Consider the following 25,010-nt stretch of genomic DNA (forward strand, 5'->3'; position numbering starts at 1 on the left):
TGCTGAATAATATTCCATCATATGGGCATACCATATTTTGTTTATCCACTTATCCATCCTTTGATGGACATTTGGCTTGTTTCTGCTTAGCTATTGTGAACAGTGCTGCTATGAACATTAGTTTACAAGTATTTGTGTGAACATCTGTTTTCAGTTCTTTGGTATGTATATCCAGGAATAGAATTACTGTGTCATATGGTAACTCTTTGTTTAAATTTTGAAGAACTGCTGGACTATTTCCCAAAGCTCTACATCATTTTATATTTCTACCAGCAGTGTGTGATGGTTTTGATTTTTTCCAGTCCTTTGTCAATACTTGTTATTGTCAGACATTTTGATTACAGCTATCCTTGTGAGTGTGAAGTGGTATCTCACTGTGGTTATTATTTACATTTCTCTGTTGACTGCTGACCAGTGATATTAAGCATCTTTTAATGTGTTTAATGGCTCTTTGTATATCTTTGGAGAAATGTCTATTCAAATCTAGTGCCTATTTTTAAATTGGATTGTTGGTGATTTTGTTGTTATCAGAGTTTTTTTAATGCATCCTGGCTACTAGACCTTTAGATGTGTAGAGTGTCTTTCACTCTCTTGATAGTGTCTTTTTTTTTTTTTTGAGACGGAGTCTTGCTCTGTCGCCCAGGCTGGAGTGCGGTCACACAATCTTGGCTCACCACTGCAACCTCCACCTCCCAGGTTCAAGCAATTCTTCTTCCTCAGCCTCCCGAGTAGCTGGGATTACAGGCACACACCACCATGCCCAGCTAATTTTTGTATTTTTTTTTTAGTAGAGATGGGGTTTCACCATGTTGGCCAGGCTGGTCTCGAACTCCTGACCTTGTGATCTGCCCGCCTGGGCCTCCCAAAGTGCTAGGATTATAGGCATGAGCCACTGTACCCAGACAATAGTGTCCTTTGAGTCACAAAAGTTTTACATTTTAATGAAGTCCAATTATCATTTTTTTTGTTTTGTTACCTGTGCTTTTAGTATCATGTGAACTCTGAGAAGCCATTGCCAAATCCAAAGTCACACAGATTTACCCTTATTCTTTCTGCTAAGAATTTTATTGTTAGATCCTTGGCTGGTTTTTAATTAATTTGTATATATGGTGTGAGGTAGGGGTTCATCTATGTTCTTTTGCATGTAAGGAGCTAATTGTCCCAGCACTATTTGTTGAAGAGACTATTCTTTCACCATTGAATGGTCTTGGCACTCTTGTTGAAAATCATTTGACCATAGATGTATATATTTATTTCTGGACTCTTCTTTTTCATTGATCTATATGTTTATCCTTATGTCACTACCACACTGTTTTGCTTACTGTAGTTTTGTTGTAAGTTTTTAATCTTCTCCCCTTTTTTTTTTTTTTTTTTTTGGTTAGTCTAGTTAAAGGTTTATCAGTTTTGTTGATCTTTAAAAAGAACCAACTTTTTTTTTTTTACTCCCTCTATTGTTTTTCCATTCTCTATTTTGATTATATCTACTCTATATTTTTTTGTTTCTTCTGCTAGCTTTGGGTTTAGTTTCTTCTTTTTTTCTAGTTCTTTAAATTGTAAAAGTAGGTTGTTGATTTGGGATTTTCTTTTTTAACATAGGCTTGCATGAGCCTAAACATCAGCCAGAGGTGAGAGCTTAGGATTTCTTGGGTCATTTCTGAGTATGTGTACATCTCTGGGCATGCATGTGGACTTCTAGATTCTCCAGTTATTATGCAGAAGGTTTTCCAAATTTTTATTCCCTCATGTACCCTCTTTTCCCAGTTTCTTCTTTCCTATGGCTTTCAGTCTATCTGCTGCTTTCCCTATCTGTTATCCCTTGTCCTAGGCTGCTACAGCTAGTATATTTGTTTCAAATGTTTTTTGACAAACAGCAGAGGCTCCAGCCCTGAGAAAGTTCTGAGGCAGGTGAAAGAAAGGCAAGCATCTGAGCTCATCCCTCAGGGAGCCATCATACAGGTCAAAACAATCACATTTTTTAAAGAACAAGGTCCATTTTACCCCCTCTTGGACCAGTAATCTGCACCAGGAACATGGGCCACCCCAAGACCACTGCCCAGCTGGGCAGTGGGGAATGGTAGGTGGGTAAGTTAAGATGTTCTCATCAAAATTAGTAGTTTGTTTCTTCATTAAGCATTCTCCTAATTTTTGTAAGTTTTTATTTAGATTGTACAGCTTCTAAAAAGTTAATTCTAACAGTTTTTGGCAGTTTAATCAGAGTTTTGTAGTTCCCCAGTGTGTCATTTTCAGTGATGTTACTTCATAAATTGCCATTTTAACTACACACTGAAATTCATCATTAAAGACTGGTGAAGAACATAAAGTTACATTAATGTTTCAGAAGTAGGTATTGGAAATTTTAAGTTACTGATATCAATATTATATGATTTGCTCTCTCAGAAAGAATTTAACACAGAAATTTAGAGAAGCACCAATTCCATAGGGTTTTTTTGAAATATTTAAATATATTTTTATATCTATTTACTTTTTCAATGTTAGCTTGTGTTTTCTGTCGAAAAAATGATGACTGTCCTAATAAATACGGAGAAAAGAAAACTAAGGAGAAATGGAATCTCACTGTACATTACTACTGTTTGGTGAGTATAATTTATAATTAAATTCTAGAAATTTGGTGTTCTAAAGAAGATAGTAAGATTCTGACACTGATTTCTGAGAATTGGATAAGTCATTTAACTTCTCCAGATCTCATTTTGTCTATCTCTAAAAATAGACATTTTGTTTTTTGATATTGAATTCTAAGATTCTGAAGTTACTTAGTACATATAAAGACCTATCATTATTTCTTGTTTGTTTGTTTGTTTTTCTTTCTTCCTGTTTAAGGCCTAAGTGAAAAAAGGAAAAAATGATTAGGTCTATAAAGGAGGTATTTCTTTTACCACTTTCTTATTTCATTTGTTGCTAGTGATAAATCTGAGAAAAGACTTGTTTGAGGGTTCAGGGAGTAGAATAAAAGTATTTTATTTCACACAGAACCTGAAAAGAAACGTCTTGGCTAAAGGTAATAAATATTTTTGGAAAAGGAAACCACTTACTTTATGTATCACTCAGAAGAAAGCAAACGAGTGATTTCATACTCAGAATTAGTCTCCCTTTGTTCCCCCTCCACCAATTTCTCACCTCACTGAATTCGTGCCTTAAGATATTAGTGGCACATTACTACCTTAGCATGCCAGGCTTGCATTAGTACATACAGTGTTTCTTGATACTATATAGTTATCTGCTGCTTAAAAAATTATTCTGAAATTTAGCAGATAAAACGTTTGTCATCTCACATAGTATCTGAGGGTCAGGAATTTGGCTGCGCTGGATAGTTGAGGCTCAGAGTCTCATGAGATTATCATTGAGATGTCAGATTACAGCTGAAGACTTTACTAGGTTGCAGGATCCATTCACCTCTGATGGCTCTGTCATGTGGCTTTTGGCCTCAATTTCTCCTAGCTAGCGTCAGGAAACCTCAGCTCCTTACCTCCTGGGCCTCTTAGTAAATAAGGCTACTCGTGGCATGGCATCTGGCTTCTCCCAAAGCAAGTGATGAGAGAGAGAGACAGAGAGAAATCAAGATGGAACCATATGACCTAGTCATCACAGCCACACACTAATGTCACTTTTGCTTTATTCTATTAGAAACAAATCATTAAGTCTAGTAGCCCACACTCAAGAGGAATTAAGCCCCACTTCTTGAAGTATCAACAAATTGTGGACATATTTTCAAATCTACCACCATCCATGTTAAAATTATTTCAGTGCTTCTTTGAGAAACCACCTGAAGTATTCCTTGGTCCTCTAAGACTACAGTCTTGTGCCTCAGTACCTCATAGGTTAAATAGAGTAGTAGACTGGCCTGGGAGCTTATTTATAAGAGAACATGAAGTTGTCATTCCAAATATGTTTATAAGTTACAGACGATTATGTTTTGCAGTAAAAAGAAAATCTTTTCATTTTTGTAAGTTTATTTTACTTTTTTTTCAGTCAGGAAAGGATTATTTTACTTTTCTGTAAAGTAAAAGGATTATTTTATTTTTTTCTATAAAAAGTAAAATAAAAAGTATTATTTTACTTTTTATGCAGTAGAATTAGGAGAGCCATTTTATCTGTCTGCAGGTTATGTTTTCATAACAAATTCTTAGTGTGTGTCACTTGTTATCACTTGTTTTTCTTTACGATATACTGGTTAAAATTCTAATCACAAATTTGCTCTACGTGGTGTTTTCGAATTATGTAATACATTTAAGTTGATCAGATCAAAATTTCTCTTATGTTCTGTCTTATTCAATGAATATAATACTTTAAAAAAAAAAGTACTGACCCCAGACTTAACCCTTTTAATATTCTATTTCATTACGAACAGAAAAGTATAGTGATATTACAAATGGTAATGGAATGCTAGAGCAGAAAGAGACTTAGATATAGTCTAATCCAGTGTTTTTATTTTCATGTTTAAGGTTTGAGACATTAATACTTGCCTAGGGTTCCAGAAGTTTCAGCAGAGCCTGGCTTGCAAGCCAGGATTTCTTATTCACATTCTACACTTTTTCTGATTCAGGCTTTCTTAACATGTATAAACAATGAAGCTTAAGTCAAATTTTTAAAAAGTCAAACATTTATTACTGTCACATTGGGGGTTAAGGAAACTTTTTAAAATCAAACATTTATGTTAACTAGGGTTCAATAGGTTTTCTTGTAAATAAAGCCTTAATGATTCAGAATTCAGCTAGATTTAGAGTTAGCCTGAAATGTCACTGAATTAATCTGAATTGTCTCCATCTGTATTCACCACTCCTTTTTGTTAAGCTTAATTGTAGGTGTTCTTTCTTTCTTTTTTTCTTCCTCTAACCCACCTAACCACTCACTGCCTTCTTTCCTATCTTTTCTTTTTCTTTCTTTTTCTGTTACTTCCTGGAATACTTTTAGAAACTAATTAGGATATACAAACTGATAATATACAGTGCCTTCTAAATCAAACAATGTAAGTAGCCTCTTACTTTGACCATGAAAAATAACTACTATAGATAACTACTTGAAATTTGAGCCATTTTATGTCTGCTTTTTATTAGACTGAATAGTATGGATATATATTTTTTTAATGCCCAACTAGTTTCTTAGAGTCTATTTTCTAATTGAGAATATATTCATAGTTGATGTCAAGTGGAATTTGGCAGAGAGGCAAAGAAGAAGAAGGAGTTTATGGTTTTCTAATAGAAGATATCAGGAAGGAAGTGAATAGAGCTTCTAAACTGGTAAGTAAATTATTTTACTATTAAGTAATGTCATAAATATTGTCAATACTTGGGAAGTCTTTTCTATCGGTTTCTGTACTAGAAATTTATGACTTTGATTATAGGTTTCAATGCATATTTTGTCATTTAAATATGGTAAGTTTTAGGAGGACAGTTTATATTTTTGCCCATTAAAGAAAGCTTAATTGACCCTGGATAATACATGTGACAATACTGACTTCACTTCCTTATCTTATTCCAACATGTCCATCAGAATTGACCATCAGAATTATGATCTGATGGTCAATCTTCTCTGACCATCAGAATTATGATCATAACTCCACTCTGCTGTTCTCTAAACCTTTGATCCTGAGTCAACCCAACTATTTACTTTTTTATTCTTATACCTCAGTTTCTGAGATTGGAATGTTGGGTTGAATTAGAAATTACACAGCTTTCCAGACTGGCAATTCATGATCTCCATATCTCCTGACCCTTCTCTAACATTGTGTGATTATATTCAGTACCCTTTTCTATTCTCTAGGATAGGCATTCTAAACTTTAACTCCTTGCTCATTCAGTTATCATTTGTCCATCTTCTATATAACAGCCACTATGCTGTATGCAGGGAAACGTCTCCATATTGTCTAAGTAAAAATAATGAGAAAGAATGAGAAGATTTGAAGTACAGGGAGTTCTGTTTAGAGAATGTGATACTGGCATTAATGATTTTCATGGGGGAGCATTTTGGGTGATGAAGGGATTCATCATTACACTGGAGGGGAAATGAAGGACACTGACACATTATAGTTGAAGATGTCAAAGAAAGATTATCCCATAAATGCTGAAGTTGTTTAGACTTTGTTTTGACAGATGCCAAAGTCTTGAGGTGGAGGAGTGACTAGGAAGTTAGCAGATAACAGAAGGGTAAATGTCATTAGGCTCAAAGGTCCAAATTTTTCAAAGTGTGAAAATCAAGTAGTGGCCTATAATATTCGACAGAGAACTAAAATAATGTTCTCTTTGTCCCCTTTCCTGCCCCTGTCCATGTCCCACCCCATGTCAAGTCTGGAAATTAAGGAGGATGGAAAAATAAGCAGCTTTATTCAAGAAGGTCTACAAGGGAAGCACATAGAAACATTTATTATTTTAGTTGAGGCAAAGAAGTGGAGGCAATTATTTTTGAAGATATCAAGAAGGTAGGAGAGTTAATGGTAAAAACAGAGGTTCTAGGGCACAAGGAAGAACCTTGGGAGAAAGGTGAGCATGAATCTAAGGACTACGTGAGATGTTAAACGTGAGATATTAGTATCATAATTCCTAAACTTCCTGGTGATAGTGAGCTTGTGGTAAAAGGTGGTCTCTAAAGGTCCCCTTATGGTTTGGAACTACAGATTGAATATCCCTTATCCAAAATGCTTGGAACCAGAATTTTAGATTTGAAATTTTTTTCAGATTTAGGAATATTTGCTTACCAGTTGAGCACCTCTAATCTGAAAATCCAAAACCCAAAATGTTCCAATGAGCATTTCCTTTGAGCATCATGTTGGCACTCAAAAAGTTTCCTATTTTGAAGCATTTTGGATTTTAGATTTTTGGATTAGGGATATTCAACCTGTACTTATTTTCTTAAAACATCTGAATCCTCTCCAAGTATATTGTGAACCCTTGAAAAGAAGAGTCTCATTTGTGAACTCAAACTAGAATTCCTTGTTGTCAGTTCATTGGGAGAGTTTCAGGTTGGCAGGTATTCTCCAGTGACCTAGGTGGTGCTCAGAGGGGTCAGCAGTAACTCTGTAATCCCTGAATCAGCGACCATTTTAATTGCCATCTTAAGGGTTCCAAGGTGTTTTAGGTACTGTTCTGTATTTTGCTAATGATTGATTCATTTAATAATTTTTCTATTTATGTACCACTGTTACATTTCAGTTAGCGGCACTGGTAGTATATTCATTTCCTAGGGCTGCCATAGCAAATTGGCTGCTTAAAACAAATTTATTCTCTCACCATTCTGGAGGCCAGAATTGTAAATCAAAGTGTCAAAAGGGTTCCTTCTAGAGGCACTAAGGGAGAATTGATTCCATGCTTCTCCCCTAGCTTCACATGGCTGCTGGCAACCTTTGGAGTACCTTGGCTTGTGGCAGCATAACTCCAATCTGTTTCTATCTTCACAAGCCTTTCTCTGTATATGCCTGTGTCTTAAATCTCCCTCTCCTTTCTCTTGTAAAGACATCAGTTATTTGATTTAAGGACTACCCTAAATCCAGGATGATCTCAAGATCCTTAACTTAATTACATCTGCAAAGACCGTATTTCCAAGTAAGTTCACATTCACAGGTACTGGGAGTCGGGACCTGAGCATAACTTTTTGGAGACCACTCTAAATCCACTGTAGGTGTCTCAACACTTTTTCATTTGGTCAGAATAGAGTGATCTTAGCCATTTTTTTACAAATTGGTTTATAGTATTTTCCTATTCTTCTTGGTGAGTATTGCCTAATTTATGTGCTTTCTCTTGAGATTTCAATGAGGTGTTTATGTATATAGCTTTTATGTTTATAAACCCTTCAGTTTAAAATATTTTAGTAGGAAGGAAAAGGGGCTTCTCTGTCTTATCCACATGTTAGGCTAGAGATGTTTTCTTTATCGAAATTGTTATAGGAGTGAATCTTTGGTGTCTTTAGATTGTTTCTGGGTAGAACAGTTTTTCAGGAAATTTATTTAATATACCCTTACCACAGCTGTTACATGATGAAATAATTTTCACATTCCCCACCAGGAGTATTTATTTATGTCTTGATCATATTATAATACTCAGATTTTTTATGTTGTGACCCCTATTTTCACATACTCTTCTAGAAATGCTGTGTTTGCAAGAAAAATGGTGCTTCAATTGGATGTGTTGCACCCCGATGTAAACGAAGTTATCATTTCCCATGTGGACTTCAGAGAGAATGTATTTTCCAGTTTACTGGCAATTTTGCGTGAGTTATTTAACTGTTAAATATGAAAGTTCAATGTTAAAGAATAGTGGAAAATACATATCCCAATGATATAATACTACAATAAATTTTCTGTTTAGAGCATCAGAGTTTAGAGATAACATTATATGTATTACCCTCCCGCCCACCCTTATGGGGTCATTTCTATGTGCCAAGTCTTGAGAATTACCATGTCTAGGATGGACCTAATGATTAGCTTTCATTTTCAATTTTCAGCTTTTGGATATAACATGAAATTGTTAATTTATCCATAATTCAGTGAAAATCTCCACCTTTACATAATTCTAGATTTCTGTGTCACTCTTTAGAATTATTGTCGACTTATTCTTCACAGGGCTGTATGCATTTCTCACTGAGTAAATCAAAGGCATGTAAATTTGATTGAGTACACAAAGTAAATATTATGCCCTAGGATACCCCTGAAAATATTTGCTTCCTGAGTACAACTTTAAACATCAAGGTTTTATGAATTTTGACTTTTGGTATCATAAGTATTCTATTTCTTTTAGTAGTTGTGTTTTTGACCTATTTAATGGATTGTTATCATGTAAGAAAACTACAGTTTAGAAAATACAAATGGAAATAAAGTGAATTGGGAATAGGTTATTAATTGCATTTTATGTGTTATATGACTAAACTATTTTTTAGGCGTAAGTTCCTGCCTCCCTTAATTTTATACGATTTTGAGCACAACGTATGCACCCATTTGTATATACTGTATTGCTGACAATATTACACAGGATTCTCAACATAATTATTAGTTTCTGAAATTCTGTATAAGTAAGTCTCACTACCAGAAAAGTTCAGATTTCGAAGGTCCAGCTCTCTCCTTGGTCATAGATTGTGAGACTTAATTTTTAGTGCCAAGGCTCCAGTCTGTTGTAGGTGAATTATGAGACAGACACAAATGAATTTCATTTTATATATGTGAATTACAGTGTTTTCCAAGTTTTGCTTTGCAGTTCATGAGATTTTTTAAAAATAATTTACATTTTTAGGTCATTTTGTTGGGACCATCGACCTGTTCAAATAATTACATCTAATAATTATAGAGAGTCCTTACCATGCACCATTTGCTTGGAATTTATTGAGCCTATTCCAAGTTATAACATATTACGAAGTCCTTGTTGTAAGAACGCTTGGTTTCATAGAGACTGTTTACAGGTAAGATACATATTTTGTAAGCTTTCTCTGATTGATATAAAATTATGGCTTGCTGATTTAAATTTTAAATTAGAAAGAATTGATGTGTATATTACCTCTTACTACTTGTTACTTTTAAAACAGCTTTAAAGCACTTAATTTGAAGCACATTTTACATACAAAATTCACCCTATTTAAGTATACAATTAACATTCAATAAATACTTCAGATGAAACTTTTTAATGTATATTTATACTTAAAGAATTTTGTTGTTTTTACCTAAGGATTTTGTTTGATTTCACAAGGAATAAACTAGATTTTAATTCCTAAGTTTCATTTACATATTTATGCTGGAAAACCAGGATATTTGAAATGATAAGAAGCTTGATAGCAAGTTAAGATATTTAAACATTAGTAGGCTTTTCTTCCCTATGGTAAACACTTTACCATAACTTCTTAACAGGGAGCTGATTACTGTCAATTAATTAAAAATATTGGTTCTTTGAGAGTCATCTTATGTATCAAACCTTATTACTACTTTTCAAGTAAATAGAATATAAGACACAACATTAGACAATTTAATAATTCTTTGATTCTGAAAATACTTGAAAACTTGAAAAAGATTCCAGTTATTAGTAACATCAAATATGTAATATGTACATGTGAAAGTGCCAGCTGATGAACTTAAGTTTAATACTGTTTTTTAAAGTTTATTATTGTTTATTAAAATGAAAGGTTATTATTACTAATTGTCCACAGACATATTTTTAAAAGTTAAAAGATGTAGGCCGGGTGTGGTGGCTCACACCTGTAATCCCAGCACTTTGGGAGGCCGAGGAGGGTGGATCACGAGGTCAGGAGATCAAGACCATCCTGGCTAACACGGTGAAACCCCGTCTCTACTAAAAATACAAAAAAAAAATTAGCCGGGCATGGTGGCGGGTGCCTGTAGTCCCAGCTACTAGGGAGGCTGAGGCGGGAGAATGGCGTGAACCCGGAAGACGGAGCTTGCACTGAGCCAAGATGGCACCACTGCATTCCAGCCTGGGCCACAGAGCGAGACTCCATCTCAAAAAAAAAAAAGATGTAAATTCTCTTATTTCAATAAAGTCTTAAAAATACTAACAGTACTAAAAGTAGTAAAGTTTGACTGATACCTTTTTTTTTTTGTATGGACCTTGAACTTTTATACTTAGGATTATTCAGTTAAAAGTGCAGGATGAAGGCAGGGCACAGTGGCTCATGCCTGTAATCCCAGCATTCTGGGAGGCCGAGGAGGGCAGATCACCTGAGGTCAGGAGTTCAAGACCAGCATGGCTAACATGGTGAAACCCTTTCTCTACTAAAAATACAAAAAAAAAAAACATTAGCTGGGCATGGTGGTGCACACCTGTGATCCCAGCTACTCAGGAGGCTGAGGCAGGAGAATCGCTTGAACCCCGGAGGTAGAGGTTGCGGTGTGCTGAGATAGCACCACTGCACTCCTGTCTGGGTGACAGAGCAAGATTCTGTCTTTAAAAAAAATGCAGGATGAAGCCTGTTTTGTTGGGGAAATATTAGAAATTCGGTTAATACTTGCAAAGAGGTGTTTATAAAAGGATCCTAGAGAGTGCAGTTAATAAACAACATTGTGAAGTGTTATCCTTACCTGTTCATATTATATGAGAATCTTTAAAAAGTAATTTGTTTTAATTAAGGGTTTGTATTTGGATGAATATAATTGCTGCCAAATGTGTCATCTTGTTAATTTTGTAGCAGTATGTTATTTTTCATAAGATTTTTCTCATTTATTTGTTAATAATTAAGCAAAGAAAGGTTCTCATACTTGACCTGGTATCATTAAGGCCTTTTGTGAACACTCTGAAAATACTGAGTTTTAATTTTGTCGTTAAAAAAGTAGAAATAATATTACTAACAAAAAAGACTAGGTCTACTTTATGCAAATATAACTGAAGATCACAGCCACATGGACACCTGTCTATGATGTAAGAAATACCACTAAGCAATTATTATTATACTCGATTAGAGCATACTAAGGATGGGGCTAATTCTTGAGTCACTCTCTCTAAAGGAGTTCCAGTAACTTTTGTACTCTGGTATCGGTCTTAACTGAAATAACATATGGAGTCTTATCCAATCTAGATAGCTGTATGTGGTTAAACAAATGTCATTATTTGTAACCACTACAAATAATATACATTGGGATTTTGGGAGAAGAGACTAGAGATTGCTATCAAAAAAACTGGTAAAAACTTTCCACTCTGTGTCTACAGAATTGTCACTATTTTTGTTCAGCTTGGATTTTTCCATCATTGCTCTAGTCCTGTTGGTATCTTCCATGTGTCTTATCCTGTTTTTTCTCCTCTATACCAGATACTTCCTTTTATCGTATACCATATTTAGTTAAAGATCTTGGCATCTGTCTGCAATTGCTCAAATATCCTTTAGGTTCAGAGATTTCAATAACCTGTTGTTTCCCTCCCTTATATGGGTGTGTGTGTGTGTGTGTGTGTGTGTGTGTGTCACTTGCTAATTGTCTGAACCTGGAATCCTCTTTATTAGCTTCTCTCTTCACCATCCGTAAATCATTCCCCAAGTGTAATCAAGTCTACTTAGTATATTCTGTGTATCCTTTTTATTGTAATCCTGCTCTCACTGCTTTAATTTCAGACATTCTTTTTGGTAGGAGACCACTAGTTGGTCTTTCGCTGGGGCCTTAGTCCCTATCAATTTATTCTTCATACTACTGGCTTTAACTTACCTACCTAGCCTCTACTTAGTTCAGTTTGGCAAGAATGTAATCCTTAACTATATTATTAATTGTATTTTCCTAATTACACATTCTCTCTCTTGCCGGGGAAACTTCATATATATTATTCCCCATCCTTGGAATGTCTTTTGTCCTATTTTCCTGGCAAACCTCTATTTCTTCTTCTAAACTTAGCTTTTGCTTTACTAACCCTCTGACATAATTATCAGTATAGACTTAGGTACTCCTTCTTGTTTCTTTCATGTGTATAGTTAAAATACTCACATACTTTTACACAGTATTGTGGTTTTATACCTGTATACCTACTCACTAGAATTCCTTGAAGTCGAATCTGTCATGTTTTTTGGTACATAATACCAAATGTTGTTTGTATTTTTGGTACATAGCATGGTGTTTGGCATCTATAAAGCAGGAGTTAACTATCTGTTAAATAAATGCATGCTACTAGTTTTTACTGGGGACTGGCTCTTCTTTCCAGTAGGCTTACAGTTTCCTGTTTCCTTCTGAGTACCCTCTGTCTGGTGCTTCTGTATCTGTATTTGCTATAGCAATGAGGATAGGTTTTATACTTCTCCCGTTTTGGGAAGAAAGCTATCTTAGAGATTGAGTTAAAAACAGAACCAGTGATGATTTTTATGTAACATTAAAACCCCATTTCTAGATGAGATAACTCAGGAGTTTCATTTTTTTCTCACATTTTAAAGGGCAACACAACATTTAGTAACATTACACAGTAAGTAAAATGACATTGCACAATAAGATTGAAAAAAATATATGGGTGATGTAAAGCTAAGTATTAATTAGCTTTTTTTTTAACCATTGGGGGAAAAAAGAATTATAGATTTTAGCAGTGGGATAACTTAGTTTATAAGGACGAAGTTTGAGAACCCACTAGCATAGAAAATGTTTTCATAATATATTGTTAAAAATAGCACATGTTCTGTTACATAATACATCACCTGATAACAGATTTAAATCATTAACAGTAGACTTTTTATTTTCCACTGTAGGTTCAAGCAATAAATGCGGGAGTGTTTTTCTTTAGGTGTACAATATGCAATAATAGTGACATCTTTCAGAAAGAGATGTTGAGAATGGGAATTCATATTCCTGAAAAGTGAGTAACATTTAGCCTTATGATAAAAAAAAGATATTTTAAATGTAGGATTTAATAGCAATGGAAATGATCACTTATGTCTGATTCAGTGAGCATGGACAGGTAGCCATTTCAAATGGTGAAATGCAAAACCTCCTCCTCCCCCAGATGGCCAGTTCTTGGAAAGCAGGGACTGTGTCATAAATGTCTCATTCATTGATTTATAATCTCTTTATAAGTAGCTCAGCTATGTCCAATTTTAATTGATTGACTTTGTACACTTATAATAGGCTTCAAAATGTATAAATTAAGAGAATCAAGATGTGATTTAAAATATGTAAGAATTTTTTTAATACTTAAACATGAAGAATCCAGAAATAATGATAGTGAACTTAAAATTAAAAATTGAAAGTGAAATATTTGGAAAAATGTGTTATAAAAAATTTCTTGTTAACTTTTCATTTAGCATGTGAAAATTCATTGAGACTAATTAACTGTATGATAAAATAACACTAATGGATTTATATCTTAAAGAGAATCCTGAAAAGGACAAGTTTTATTATTCTCCTAAGTATATAGAAGTTTTTATTTTAGGCGAGGCATGGTGGCTCACGCCTGTAATCCCTCCCCTCACTTTGGGAGGCCGAGGCGGGCAGATCACCCAAGGTCAGGAGTTCAAGACCAGCCTGGCCAACATGGCGAAACCCTGTCTCTACTAAAAAATACAAAAACTAGCCAGGCATGGTGGCAGGCCCCTGTAATCCCAGCTACTTGGGAGGCTGAGGCAGGGAGAATTGCTTGAACCCGGCAGGCGGAGGTTGCAGTGACCTGAGATTGCACCACTGTACTCCAGCCTGGGCGAAAGAGCAAGACTGCGTCTCAAGAAAAAAAAAAGGTTTTTATTTTTAGATTCATTCCTGATCCTCTTATGTAACATTATTTATAGGTCAAAGCATATTTTATATCTTCTTTTATAGAGATGCTTCCTGGGAATTAGAGGAAAACGCTTATCAAGAGCTTCTGCAGCACTATGAGCGTTGTGATGTTCGAAGATGTCGTTGCAAAGAAGGGCGAGACTATAATGCACCTGATAGGTATTTCTGAAAGTTCAGTTGTGCTTAGTGGTTCCTTGTTTAAACCTTCTGCTGAGAAAGTAGGTTTTATAGTTAGTGAAACGTAGTTTTTCTCTTAGGATGTTAGAAGTTTAAATTGAGATGAGGGATATTTTCTAATGCACATTTACGTCTGTTTACAGAGAAATTTTTGCAGTTAGTATAGTTGTAACCTGTTTCTCTGTTGTCTTATCACGAGACTCTATTTTCTAGAGCCACACTGTCCTATCTGGTGGCCACTAGCCACATGTGGCTGTTGAGCACTTGAAATTTCCCTTTTCCAAATTGCAAGGGTGCTATAAATACATACCAAAGACTTAGTTCACTAGGGCTGCCATTAACAAAATGCCACAGACTGGGTGGCTTAAAATAAATTTATTTTCTCATAATTTTAGAGGCTGGAAGTTTAAGATCAAGGTATTGACAGGTTTGGTTTTTTCTGAGGCCTCCCTCCTTGGTTTGCAGATGGCTGTGTTCTAGCTATGTCCTCACACGAGTTGTCCCTCTGTTGGTGTGTTGTCTATGTCCTAATCTCTTTTATTTTTATAAGAACACCAGTCATTTGGTTTAGGGCCCACCTATCTGACCTTATTTTACTGTAATTACCTCTTTTTTTTGTTTGTTTGTTTTGAGATGGAGTCTTGCTCTGTTGCCCAGACTGGAGTACAGTGGCATGATCTCAGCTCACTGCAACCTCTGCCTCCCGGGTTCAAGCAGTTCTCCTGCCTCAGCCTCCCAAGTAGTTGGGATTACAGGCGCATGCCACCATGCCTGGCTAATTTTTGTATTTTTTAGTAGAGATCGGGTTTCACCATGTTGGTCAGCCTGGTCTCAAATGCCTGACCTCGTGATCTGCCCGCCTCGGCCTCCCAAAGTGCTGGGATTACAGGCATGAGCCACTGCGCTCGGCCATAATTACCTCTTAAAAGGCCTTATCTCCATATATAGTCACCTTCTGATGTACTAGGACTTAGGATTTACTTCAACATATGAAGTGGAGAGAGACACATTTCAGCCCATAGTCATATTATTTTATTATGACTTAAAGAACTTACATGACCAAATAACTTAAAATTTCTTGTTAATAATTTTTATGTAGATTACATATTGAACAAAATTATAACATTTTGGAAATAAAAATATATGTTATTTAACTTTTATATTTTTTAATGTGGCTACTGGAAAATTTTAAATTACATATATGGTTTACATTGTATTTCTATTGGACAGCACTGTTCTAGAGGGTAATTTAACTAGATTCATCTAGCACTGTTCCTTTTGGACCACCATAAAAAGGGTTTGGCATTTGAAATTTATTGATTATTCTTTTGTAATGTCAGTGGATACGGCTCTTTTCTACAACAGTCATTTTGTGCATTTTAGGTACAGTGTACTGTGTTGCATAGTAGGAACCAAGAATATCTTCAGTTTTTAAGATGTAGGATAAGTAACAAATCCAGTTTACAAAATTTATATAGGAAATTTCAATAATTTGTTATCACTGTTATGTAGTCTTACTTAACATAGTAAGCTCAGTGTATAGAGCAGAATACTGGGAGCCTTGTTTCATGAAACAAGGTTGAGTCAGCCAGTACTTAATTGTGAAGATTCAGCTGAGGTCTAGCCTGCTCTGGAAAGTTTCCTGTAAGCAGCTCTCCTCATTCCTGATTCCCTACTCTGGGCTAGGGGTTCCCTTCATTGTGCTTGTTACAATATAGTTGGCGTTATTTAAATTTAATGCTATTAAACCAAAAATTCTTAGAAGGCAGAGATCTCATTGAAAGTGTCAAGTAACATGTATTCTTGCCTGTGTTACTTGATCTAGTGACCCTGATTATTCATTCGTTAACACCAATAATATCTCCCTCAAGAGTTTTGCTGAGGCACAGATGAGATAATGTATATAGAATTTTAAGAAGCAATACATTCATAATATTGATATTTTTCAAATTTATTTTAGGCTGTTCTTAACCTATATGTATTTCTTGTATACCATTGGTCTCTCAATCAGTAGCTACAACTCTTCTTTCCAGGACAAAGATATTGTCTATCTGAATGACTGTTTTGTAATCTCACGCCCTCTCATCCTAGTGAGAAGAAGGCAGTTTTAGTGAAAGGCAGCATGGTTAGTGCTTAAGAGCGTGTCTGAAGCTAGATAAACTGAAATGGAATCCTCACTCTGAGACTTGGCTAGTGTGAACTTGAGTGGACAAGTTATTGACCCCTCTGTGCCTTGATTTCCTCTTTAAAATGGAAGTGACAGTGGTTCTCTCTACCTTCTACAATTGTGAGGATTAAACTTTTCATATGAACACAGCAAGAACTGGACCTGGAGCATAATAAGCACTTAGGTTAGCTGTTTCTTCCTCCGCACTGTTGTCACTGGGCAGAGACACACACATACACAGGACAGAAATTAACATATGCACACCCACACAGAGGGATGATATGCCCCCACCTCTGGGGTAGGGATGATATCTAGTTACCTCTCTTGCCACTCACACACACGGGGAGCTAAATCTGTTTCTAAACAGAGAAGGCGTAGTCATACCCAACAAAAAGGCTGGAGCCCTACACTACAGCCCACACTTGTAGTCATGGAGAAAATATGAATATGGACTGGCATACACCACATAACACAGTGGGGAAACATGGAGCTGGGAACAGATGACAGAGAATATAAATATGAGCCAGGTAGATCTGGATTCTGTTGAACTGCACAATACCTGAGGTGTTTGAGCAAGCTTATTTTAGGAAATATTCCTCACCTTGAAATTTACTGAATGTTTCTTCCATATCAGACACACTGACACAGCAATCTCCCTGTAAGCATAGTCATCTCTAAGTAGAAAGGAAAATTTATTTTCTCCCTCTTAGTCATATTTTGTCTGATGTTTATATTCTTTGTATGTGCATATACATACAAAATATTTGTTTATATTCTTTGTATGTGCATATGAGTGTGATAAGTTAGTTTTGGTTTTTACATTAGAGATATTTAGAGAAGCAGATAATCTTTTTCTTCCTTTAGTAAATCGATTGGGTGGGTGTGTGCGTGTTTGTGTGTGGAGAAGGCAGGCCCTGTGGACATTGCTAGTGGTTGAAACTAGAATAATAACAAAATGTAAGTTCTGCTTTTCTTTGTGTCCTCAGCAAATGGGAAATAAAGCGCTGTCACTGTTGTGGTTCCAGTGGCACACATTTAGCCTGCTCCTCATTACGGTCATGGGAGCAAAATTGGGAGTGTTTGGAATGTAGGGGTATTATCTACAATTCAGGTAATTTTTTTGTAATTTTGAATAAAGTTTTTATTTAAATGTATATGATTTAAAAGTTTTTAGCTATATCTCTATTATGCTAACATGGAAATTTAAATCTGTAGGAGAGTTCCAAAAAGCCAAAAAACATGTATTACCCAACTCTAATAATGTGGGGATTACAGATTGTTTGTTGGAAGAGTCATCACCTAAATTACCCAGACAGTCACCTGGATCCCAGAGTAAAGATCTACTGAGGTATGTATTTTGAATTGGAGAAATACATAAAAATCTATTTGGAGAAAATTATGATAGGAAATGCCATATACATTTAGAATATTAGGTGATCATACAGTAGTCTAGAAGAATGTTTTTCAACCTTCAGGACCCAACATTTGATCATGAAATCAATGCAACCAGCATTTTAAAGAAAATGAAATGAGATAGAATAGAATACAAAATACCAAAATGCATCATATGTGGGAAAAGTGTATCTATCCTAATTATTTTTCTGTGTACTGAGTAATGATGTAAAATATATTTTTTATTATAGATCACTTTCAAGATAGTTTGAAAAACACTGGTCTGGAAAATGTACTTAAAATGTTATTTGATTATAGAGTAAGACAGGAAAGTAAAATATCAAGCATACCGTGTCACCTTATTAAAAGGAAAGAATCCTATTTAATATAGAAATTTTTTTTCTTTTTTCTTTTTTTTTAGAAATAAAGTCTTGCTCTGTTACCTAGGCTGGAGTACAGTGGCATGATCATGGCTCACTGCAGCCCCGACCTCCTGGGCACAAGTGATCCTCCCACCTCAGCCTACCAAGTGGCTGGAACTACAGATGCATGCCACCATGCTTGGCTAATTTTTAAATTTTTGTAGAGATGGACATCTTGCTATGTTGCCCAGGCTGGTCTTGAACTCCTGGTCTCAAGTAGTCCTCCCACCTTTGCCTCCCAAAATGTTGGGATTACAGGTGTGAGCCACTATGCCCTGCCATTTTTTGATGTTATAATCATTGTTTGCCTGTTTACTGTCAATGTCAGGAGTCTAAATGTCAGCTCTTCCCTTTAGAAAGTTTAAGGCATACGTACTATTATCAAATTAATTTCTGTTCCCATGAGACAAAATAGGCCGGGCATCGTGGCTCACGCCTGTAATCCCAGCACTTTGGGAAACCTAGGCAGGCGGATCCCGAGGTCAAGAGATTGAGAACATCCTGGCCAACATGGTGAAACCCCGTCTCTATTAAAAATACAAAAATTAGCTGGGCATAGTGTTGTGCATCTGTAGTCCCAGCTACTTGGGAGGTTGAGGCAGGAGAATCGCTTGAACCCAGGAGGCGGAGGTTGCAGTGAACCAAGGTCGCGCCACTGTACTCCAGCCTGGTGACAGAGCCGAGACTCTGTCTCAAAAAAAAAAAGGTAGCAAAATAATAAGTTACTTTCAAAATCTTAAACATTTAAATAAGACTGGACTTACGTCTTTATAATGTTGGGTATTTGTTCAGCTGTAGTTAAGATTTTTAAGTTTATATAGATTTGCAAAAGAGTTTTTAGAGCCTTGCTTTACCCAATAGGGAAGAAGTAGAAAATTAGTCGCTAAGCATGATGAAATACTTTCTTGTTAAAAATAATTTCAGGCTGGGCATGTGACTCATACCTGTAATCCCAACAGTTTGGGAGGCTAAGGTGGGAGGATCATTTGAACTCTGGAGTTCAAAACCAGTCTGGGCAATATTACGAAACTCTGTCTCAACAAAAATATTTTAAGAAAATAGCCAGGTATGGTGGTGTGCACCTGTAGTCCTAGCTAGGCAAGACGCTGAGGTGGGAGGATCATTTGAGCCCAGGAGTTCAAGCTGCAATGAGCTATGATCATGCCACTATACTCTCACCTGAGTGACACAGCAAGACCTTGTCTCTAAAAAGTTTCAAGTTTAAAACCTTAGAAGATAGTAAAGAGAATTTTTGTGAAAACATTTGATAACTGGATTTGCAGACAGGTAGAATATTAAGTACTCTTTCAAAATGTGAAGAATATCTGTTTTACTATGCCACTTGTGTTAGCTCTACTGAAAAATCTGTTACAAATATTGTTATAATACTTTTAGTATCAAAATAGATGTTCACATTATTTTAAAATAATTTTAATATTGAGATTTCCAAAGATGTTACACCAGGGAAGCTTGACTTCTTGCTCCTGCTTTAACATGCAGTCATATTTAGAAGAATAGCATCAGCATTCCCCTGATCCAGGCAGGAGCAAGGAATCAACCTGCTATAAAAAAGCAAATGCTTTTTTTATGTTTTTGAAGAATTATCTTACTTCCAAAGGACTTTGGCTTTTATTCAACATGAGTTAATGAAGAGAGGATCATAAGAAAAAAGAAAAAGCAAAACCTGGCCCACACTAGGGCACTGTAACGTCTTGGGGTGGGACAGATTCATACTTGGTATGGAAAATGATCCATGGGCATTGCCCAAAACAAGATTATTTTTGAGAACATTAATTCCAGTTACAGATGGAGAAACTGAGGGAAGGAGTGATTGAGCTGGTTTATATCGTCACTTGGATTGTTAAAACAGATTGCTGGGCTTCATGCCAACAGGTTCTGATTCTATAGGTGCGCTGTAGGGCTCAGTAATTTGCATTTCTAACAAGTTCTGGGGTAATGCTGCTGCTGCTGCTGCTGCTGGTCTGGGAGCACACTTTGTGACTTACTGATCTAGACTAAAACGTACTATTTTAGGAATTGTGAATTCTGTTTATAATATTAGCTCTACTGTTAATTATGACTTTATGATTTAAAATATATTGTGTAATCTCTCAAAGACATTTTCTTATATAGTAAGGAGAGATTACATTTGCTTTTTTTAAAAAAGGACATAGTAAATGTGAAGTAAACTACAATTAAGAAAGTTAATTATAGCCATTAGCCAGGAAGGTGAGAGTTTGAGCTTGCTTCATTCATTCATTCTATTCATTCATTCATTCATTTATGAGACGGAGTTTCGCTCTTGTTGCCCAGGCTGGAGTGCAATGGCGCGATCTTGGCTCAACGCAACCTCCGCTTCCCGGGTTCAAGTGATTCTCCTGCCTCAGCCTCCTGAGTAGCTGGGATTACAGGCATACGCCACCACGCCCAGCTTATTTTGTATTTTTAGTAGAGACAGGGTTTCTCCCTGTGGGTCACGCTGGTCTCGAACTCATGACCTCAGGTGATCCGCCTGCCTCTGCCTCCCAAAGTGCTGGGATTACAAGTGTGAGCCACCGCGCCTGGCCTGAGATTCTGATTCTTAAACCAGAATTCACTGGTTGGTCAAATTTGAGATAATTATCTATCAACTTTCTTGTACATGATTCTAATTTGGTAAAAGATTGGGGTGAGGAATCAAGAATTTAAAACTAAGATTATCAAATAACTGTTTTTGGTTCTAGTAGCAGCAATCGTTATAATTTTGGGTGGGAATTGGGGAAGAATATCCTATTAATCTTTTTTTCCCCTCGTCTTGTTTTATTGGCTATATAACTGCTGTTTCACATAAAGTACTTTAAAGTACTTATCTCTATATTTAAATTCATGTTTTATAGGCAAGGCAGCAAATTTAGAAGAAATGTATCAACACTATTAATAGAGTTAGGATTCCAAATTAAAAAAAAAACTAAAAGATTATATATCAACAAAGCCAATATCTGGAATAGTGCCTTAGATGCATTCAGAAATCGAAACTTTAATCCTTCATATGCAATTGAAGTAGCATATGTTATTGAAAATGATAATTTTGGAAGTGAGCATCCTGGATCAAAGCAAGAATTTCTGAGTCTCTTAATGCAACATCTTGAGAACTCATCATTGTTTGAAGGGTCCTTGTCAAAGAACTTGTCTCTAAATTCTCAAGGTAATTATTTTATTTATTGTTGTATATACCAAATATCACATGTATAGAAAAAGAGATAGATAGCTGGTTAGAATTGATATTTAATACCTGTGTTCTAAATATACTGTTCACTTTGTTAATAAACTACTGATAGAATCACAGGAAAGTGGGAAGGGGGAGTGGTAGTTTAAAAAGTAAATTTTGTGGTGAAACATTTTTTATTTAAGAATATACATTCTTTATAGCAATATTCTCCTTAAAATAATCCATAATTAAGTGTAACTTTATCTTAACTCTAATTTCATTTTACTAGAGTGGCCAAATGGGGATGATTATTTGAATTCTTCCTGTTTGTATATTTGGAATTTGCGGTTAACATAGAGTTTTTATAACATAGTTTCCTGGTCCACATGTAACCAATTTTTCAGTATACTTTTGTTTGCAATATTTTTTTTTTTTTGCACAATTATGTATATGATAGTTTTCTGTCTTTACTATTGGTGAGAACTTAAGGTAATTATAACAGGCATCTCAAAACAGTGGGTAATTCTGGCATTCTCTTTTAGGGGCTTTTATACTACTTTTGCTGTAATAGGAAATTCAAAAGAAAATGAGAAGGCATTTCATTTCATTTGAATTTCCTACTATATTTTCTGTAAACATCCTAACCATTGCCTAAAGCATCATTTTTACTCTGTATAGTTCACACAGTTTAATTATAAACTCCATTTAAAATAAAATGTAAAAATAAAGAAAAAACTTTCCAAATAGTAATGTTAACTCAAGGCAGCTTTGGTATGGTGGAGAGTACGTGAATTTAAATCACAGAATCTGAATTCAAGTTTGTACACATCTAGTTCTTTACATCCTTAATTACTTACTCTCTCTGGATCTCAGTTTCTTCATCTGTAAAATGTGACTATGAATATGTAGCTTGTAAGGTTATTACACAGGTATTGTTAATGTCACTTATTAATAAGTTGCTTTCAACAATTTAAAAATTAAGGAAAAATTTACTTGTTTTGGCACATCAAAGTTGCTAATACGTTTGAAATGACAATTTTAATTCAAGCTCTGACAGTAAGGTAAGACAGCATATACTGTTAGGAGTAAACTTGTGCCTTTGGGAAAGATTATTTAGTGATATAGATCAAGAACCTTAAAAATGTTCCTATCCTTTGACCTACTAATACCATCTGTAGGAATCCTAATCAAATAAATATAAACAAGAATATGTGAGTATGTTGACTGTAACATTATGTCTCATAAAGTTAGAAATATCACTTAGCCAGGATAGCCAGGGGGATGGTTTGCATTATAGTACATCTGTAAGTTAGTCTAAATGCATTTATTAACTGTAGATTTGAGTAATTTTGAGTAGTATGATAAAAAGTTTACAATATAATAAGTGGATAAAGCATAAGTCAAACTTTTTATATTTATATACACAAAGAGGTACAAATACAGTCATTTGTCACTTAGTAACAGGGATATGTTCTGAGAAATGTGTCAGTAGGCAATTTCATCATTGTGCAAAGATCATAAAGTGTACTTACGCAAACCTAGTTGGTGTAGCCTACTACACACCGAGGCTCTATGGTAAAGCCTATTGGTTCTAGACTGCAAACCTGTATAACATGTTACTGTACTGAATACTGTAGACAATTGTAACACAATGGTAAGTATATGTATATCTGAATATACAAAAGGTAATGCATTGTGCTATGACAGTATAACATCACTAGGTCATGGGAGTTTTTCAGCTTCATTATAATCTTAGGGACCACCTTAGTGTATTTGGTCATTCTTGACCACAACATCCTTATAATGGTGCATGACTGTACACCAAAGTGTTTACAGTGGTTATTATGGTGGTAGGTTTATTGTGTTATATGTTTTCTACGATAGATTTTTACTTTATATTCAGAAAAATGTGTCTTTTTTTATATTTTAGGTGAGATCTATATTTTCTACATAATGATAGCTTCTAAGAATTATATTTATCTAATGCTTAGATTTTTGGACTAATTTTTAATATAAAAAATGATGGTTATCTTATAATAATAGAAGTGTATTTGATATATTTTCATCTGTATTTACAGCTCTGAAAGAGAATCTTTACTATGAAGCTGGCAAAATGCTTGCCATTTCTTTAGTTCATGGTGGTCCTTCACCTGGTTTCTTTTCTAAAACCTTGTTTAACTGCCTTGTTTATGGACCAGAAAATACCCAGCCAATTTTAGATGATGTTTCAGACTTTGATGTGGCACAGATTATAATCAGGGTAAGCAATGTATCTGTTCATTAAAATGCACACTACATTCTAGGTATCTTTTAATGTAAATGACTGATCTGCAATAAAATAATAGTATTATCTATGAAGGAGTTAGGGATTGTAAACGTATATTTCTGTTTACCAGTGGAGTTCTGAACCAGTTAAAAGATAGTTTTAAAAGTCAGATGGCTGGAGATTAAAGTGCCAGGTTTAATGTTGGTAAAACCAGTTGGATAATGTGATTTTGGTCTGTGTTCACCATGGCTTGTGAATACTCCTCAGAAATACATGGATTTGCCTGCCTTGCTAGAGACAACGTGAGGCAGATTCCCTATTGCAAGCTAGAAAGCAGATGAAAGTGCACTTTGATGCAGGCCGATGGATCTGAAGAGAGGAAGGATTTGGCTTACCAGTTAGAATACTTTTCCTTCCTTCTATAGGGAGGTATGAATGATTGATGGAGAGAAAGACTAGGCTGAATTTCTTCCAAAGGGAAACAAGTGGTAGGGATCGGGGAGGACTTAATGCGTCCACCAAAAAATAATTCATTTATTCAGCACTTATAATGGGTCCTGTACTAAACATGTCACATGTACAAACACTCATTTATCATAATGCCATATAAGTGTCATTGCCAACATGTTACTGCTTTAAAAACTGAGACAATGCAAGCCATTTAACTTTTCTTCCTTAACCTCCCTCCTACTTAAGCATACTCTATCCATTGTCTCAATTAACAGGCAGTGTTGTTTAATGATTAAAAGCATAGGCCTTAGCCAGGCGTGGTGGCATGTGCCTGTAATCCCAGCTACTCTGGAGGCTGAGTCACAAGAATAATTTGAACCCGGCAGATGGAGGTTACAGTGAGCTGAGCTCACACCACTGCACTCCAACCTGGGCAACAAAGGGAGACACTGTCTCAAAAAAAAAAAAAAAAAAAAAAAAAGCACAGGCTCGGAAGTCAGATTTTACTTTGAATGCCAGCTCTTATAACTACTATATGTTGTGTCACTTTGGGCATATTAATCTTAATATGCCCAAATAATTTAATAATAATTAAACCTCAGTTTCTAAATCACAGAGTAAGCACTATTGAAGTGAGTTGCTACAGTGTATTACAACAATTCTGTTTATTTGCCCTAAGACTGCTTATCCTAACATCATGTTTTAAATTGACCCTTTAATTCTTCGTTTTTCTTTTTGTGCCCTCTTTACTAAAAAAAAAGTATATTTAA

The 25,010-nt window shown here is 35.4% G+C and overlaps 1 protein-coding gene across 6 annotated transcripts in view; it reads left to right on the forward strand.

The window, feature by feature from the left end:
• The window catches only part of G2E3 (G2/M-phase specific E3 ubiquitin protein ligase), a 60,804-nt gene that overhangs the window by 25,519 nt on the left and 10,275 nt on the right, over positions 1–25,010 (forward strand). For all 6 annotated transcript variants that reach the window (XM_009427453.5, XM_009427454.5, XM_016925787.4 and 3 more), the window contains 10 exon segments: positions 2,497–2,594; positions 5,154–5,255; positions 8,093–8,217; positions 9,234–9,399; positions 13,159–13,265; positions 14,222–14,338; positions 17,510–17,634; positions 17,739–17,871; positions 21,214–21,521; positions 23,603–23,784. In XM_009427453.5, the coding sequence (XP_009425728.2) occupies positions 2,497–2,594; positions 5,154–5,255; positions 8,093–8,217; positions 9,234–9,399; positions 13,159–13,265; positions 14,222–14,338; positions 17,510–17,634; positions 17,739–17,871; positions 21,214–21,521; positions 23,603–23,784 (1,463 nt within the window).

This window comes from Pan troglodytes, chromosome 15, assembly GCF_028858775.2.
Source record: "Pan troglodytes isolate AG18354 chromosome 15, NHGRI_mPanTro3-v2.0_pri, whole genome shotgun sequence".
Lineage (NCBI taxonomy): Eukaryota > Metazoa > Chordata > Mammalia > Primates > Hominidae > Pan > Pan troglodytes.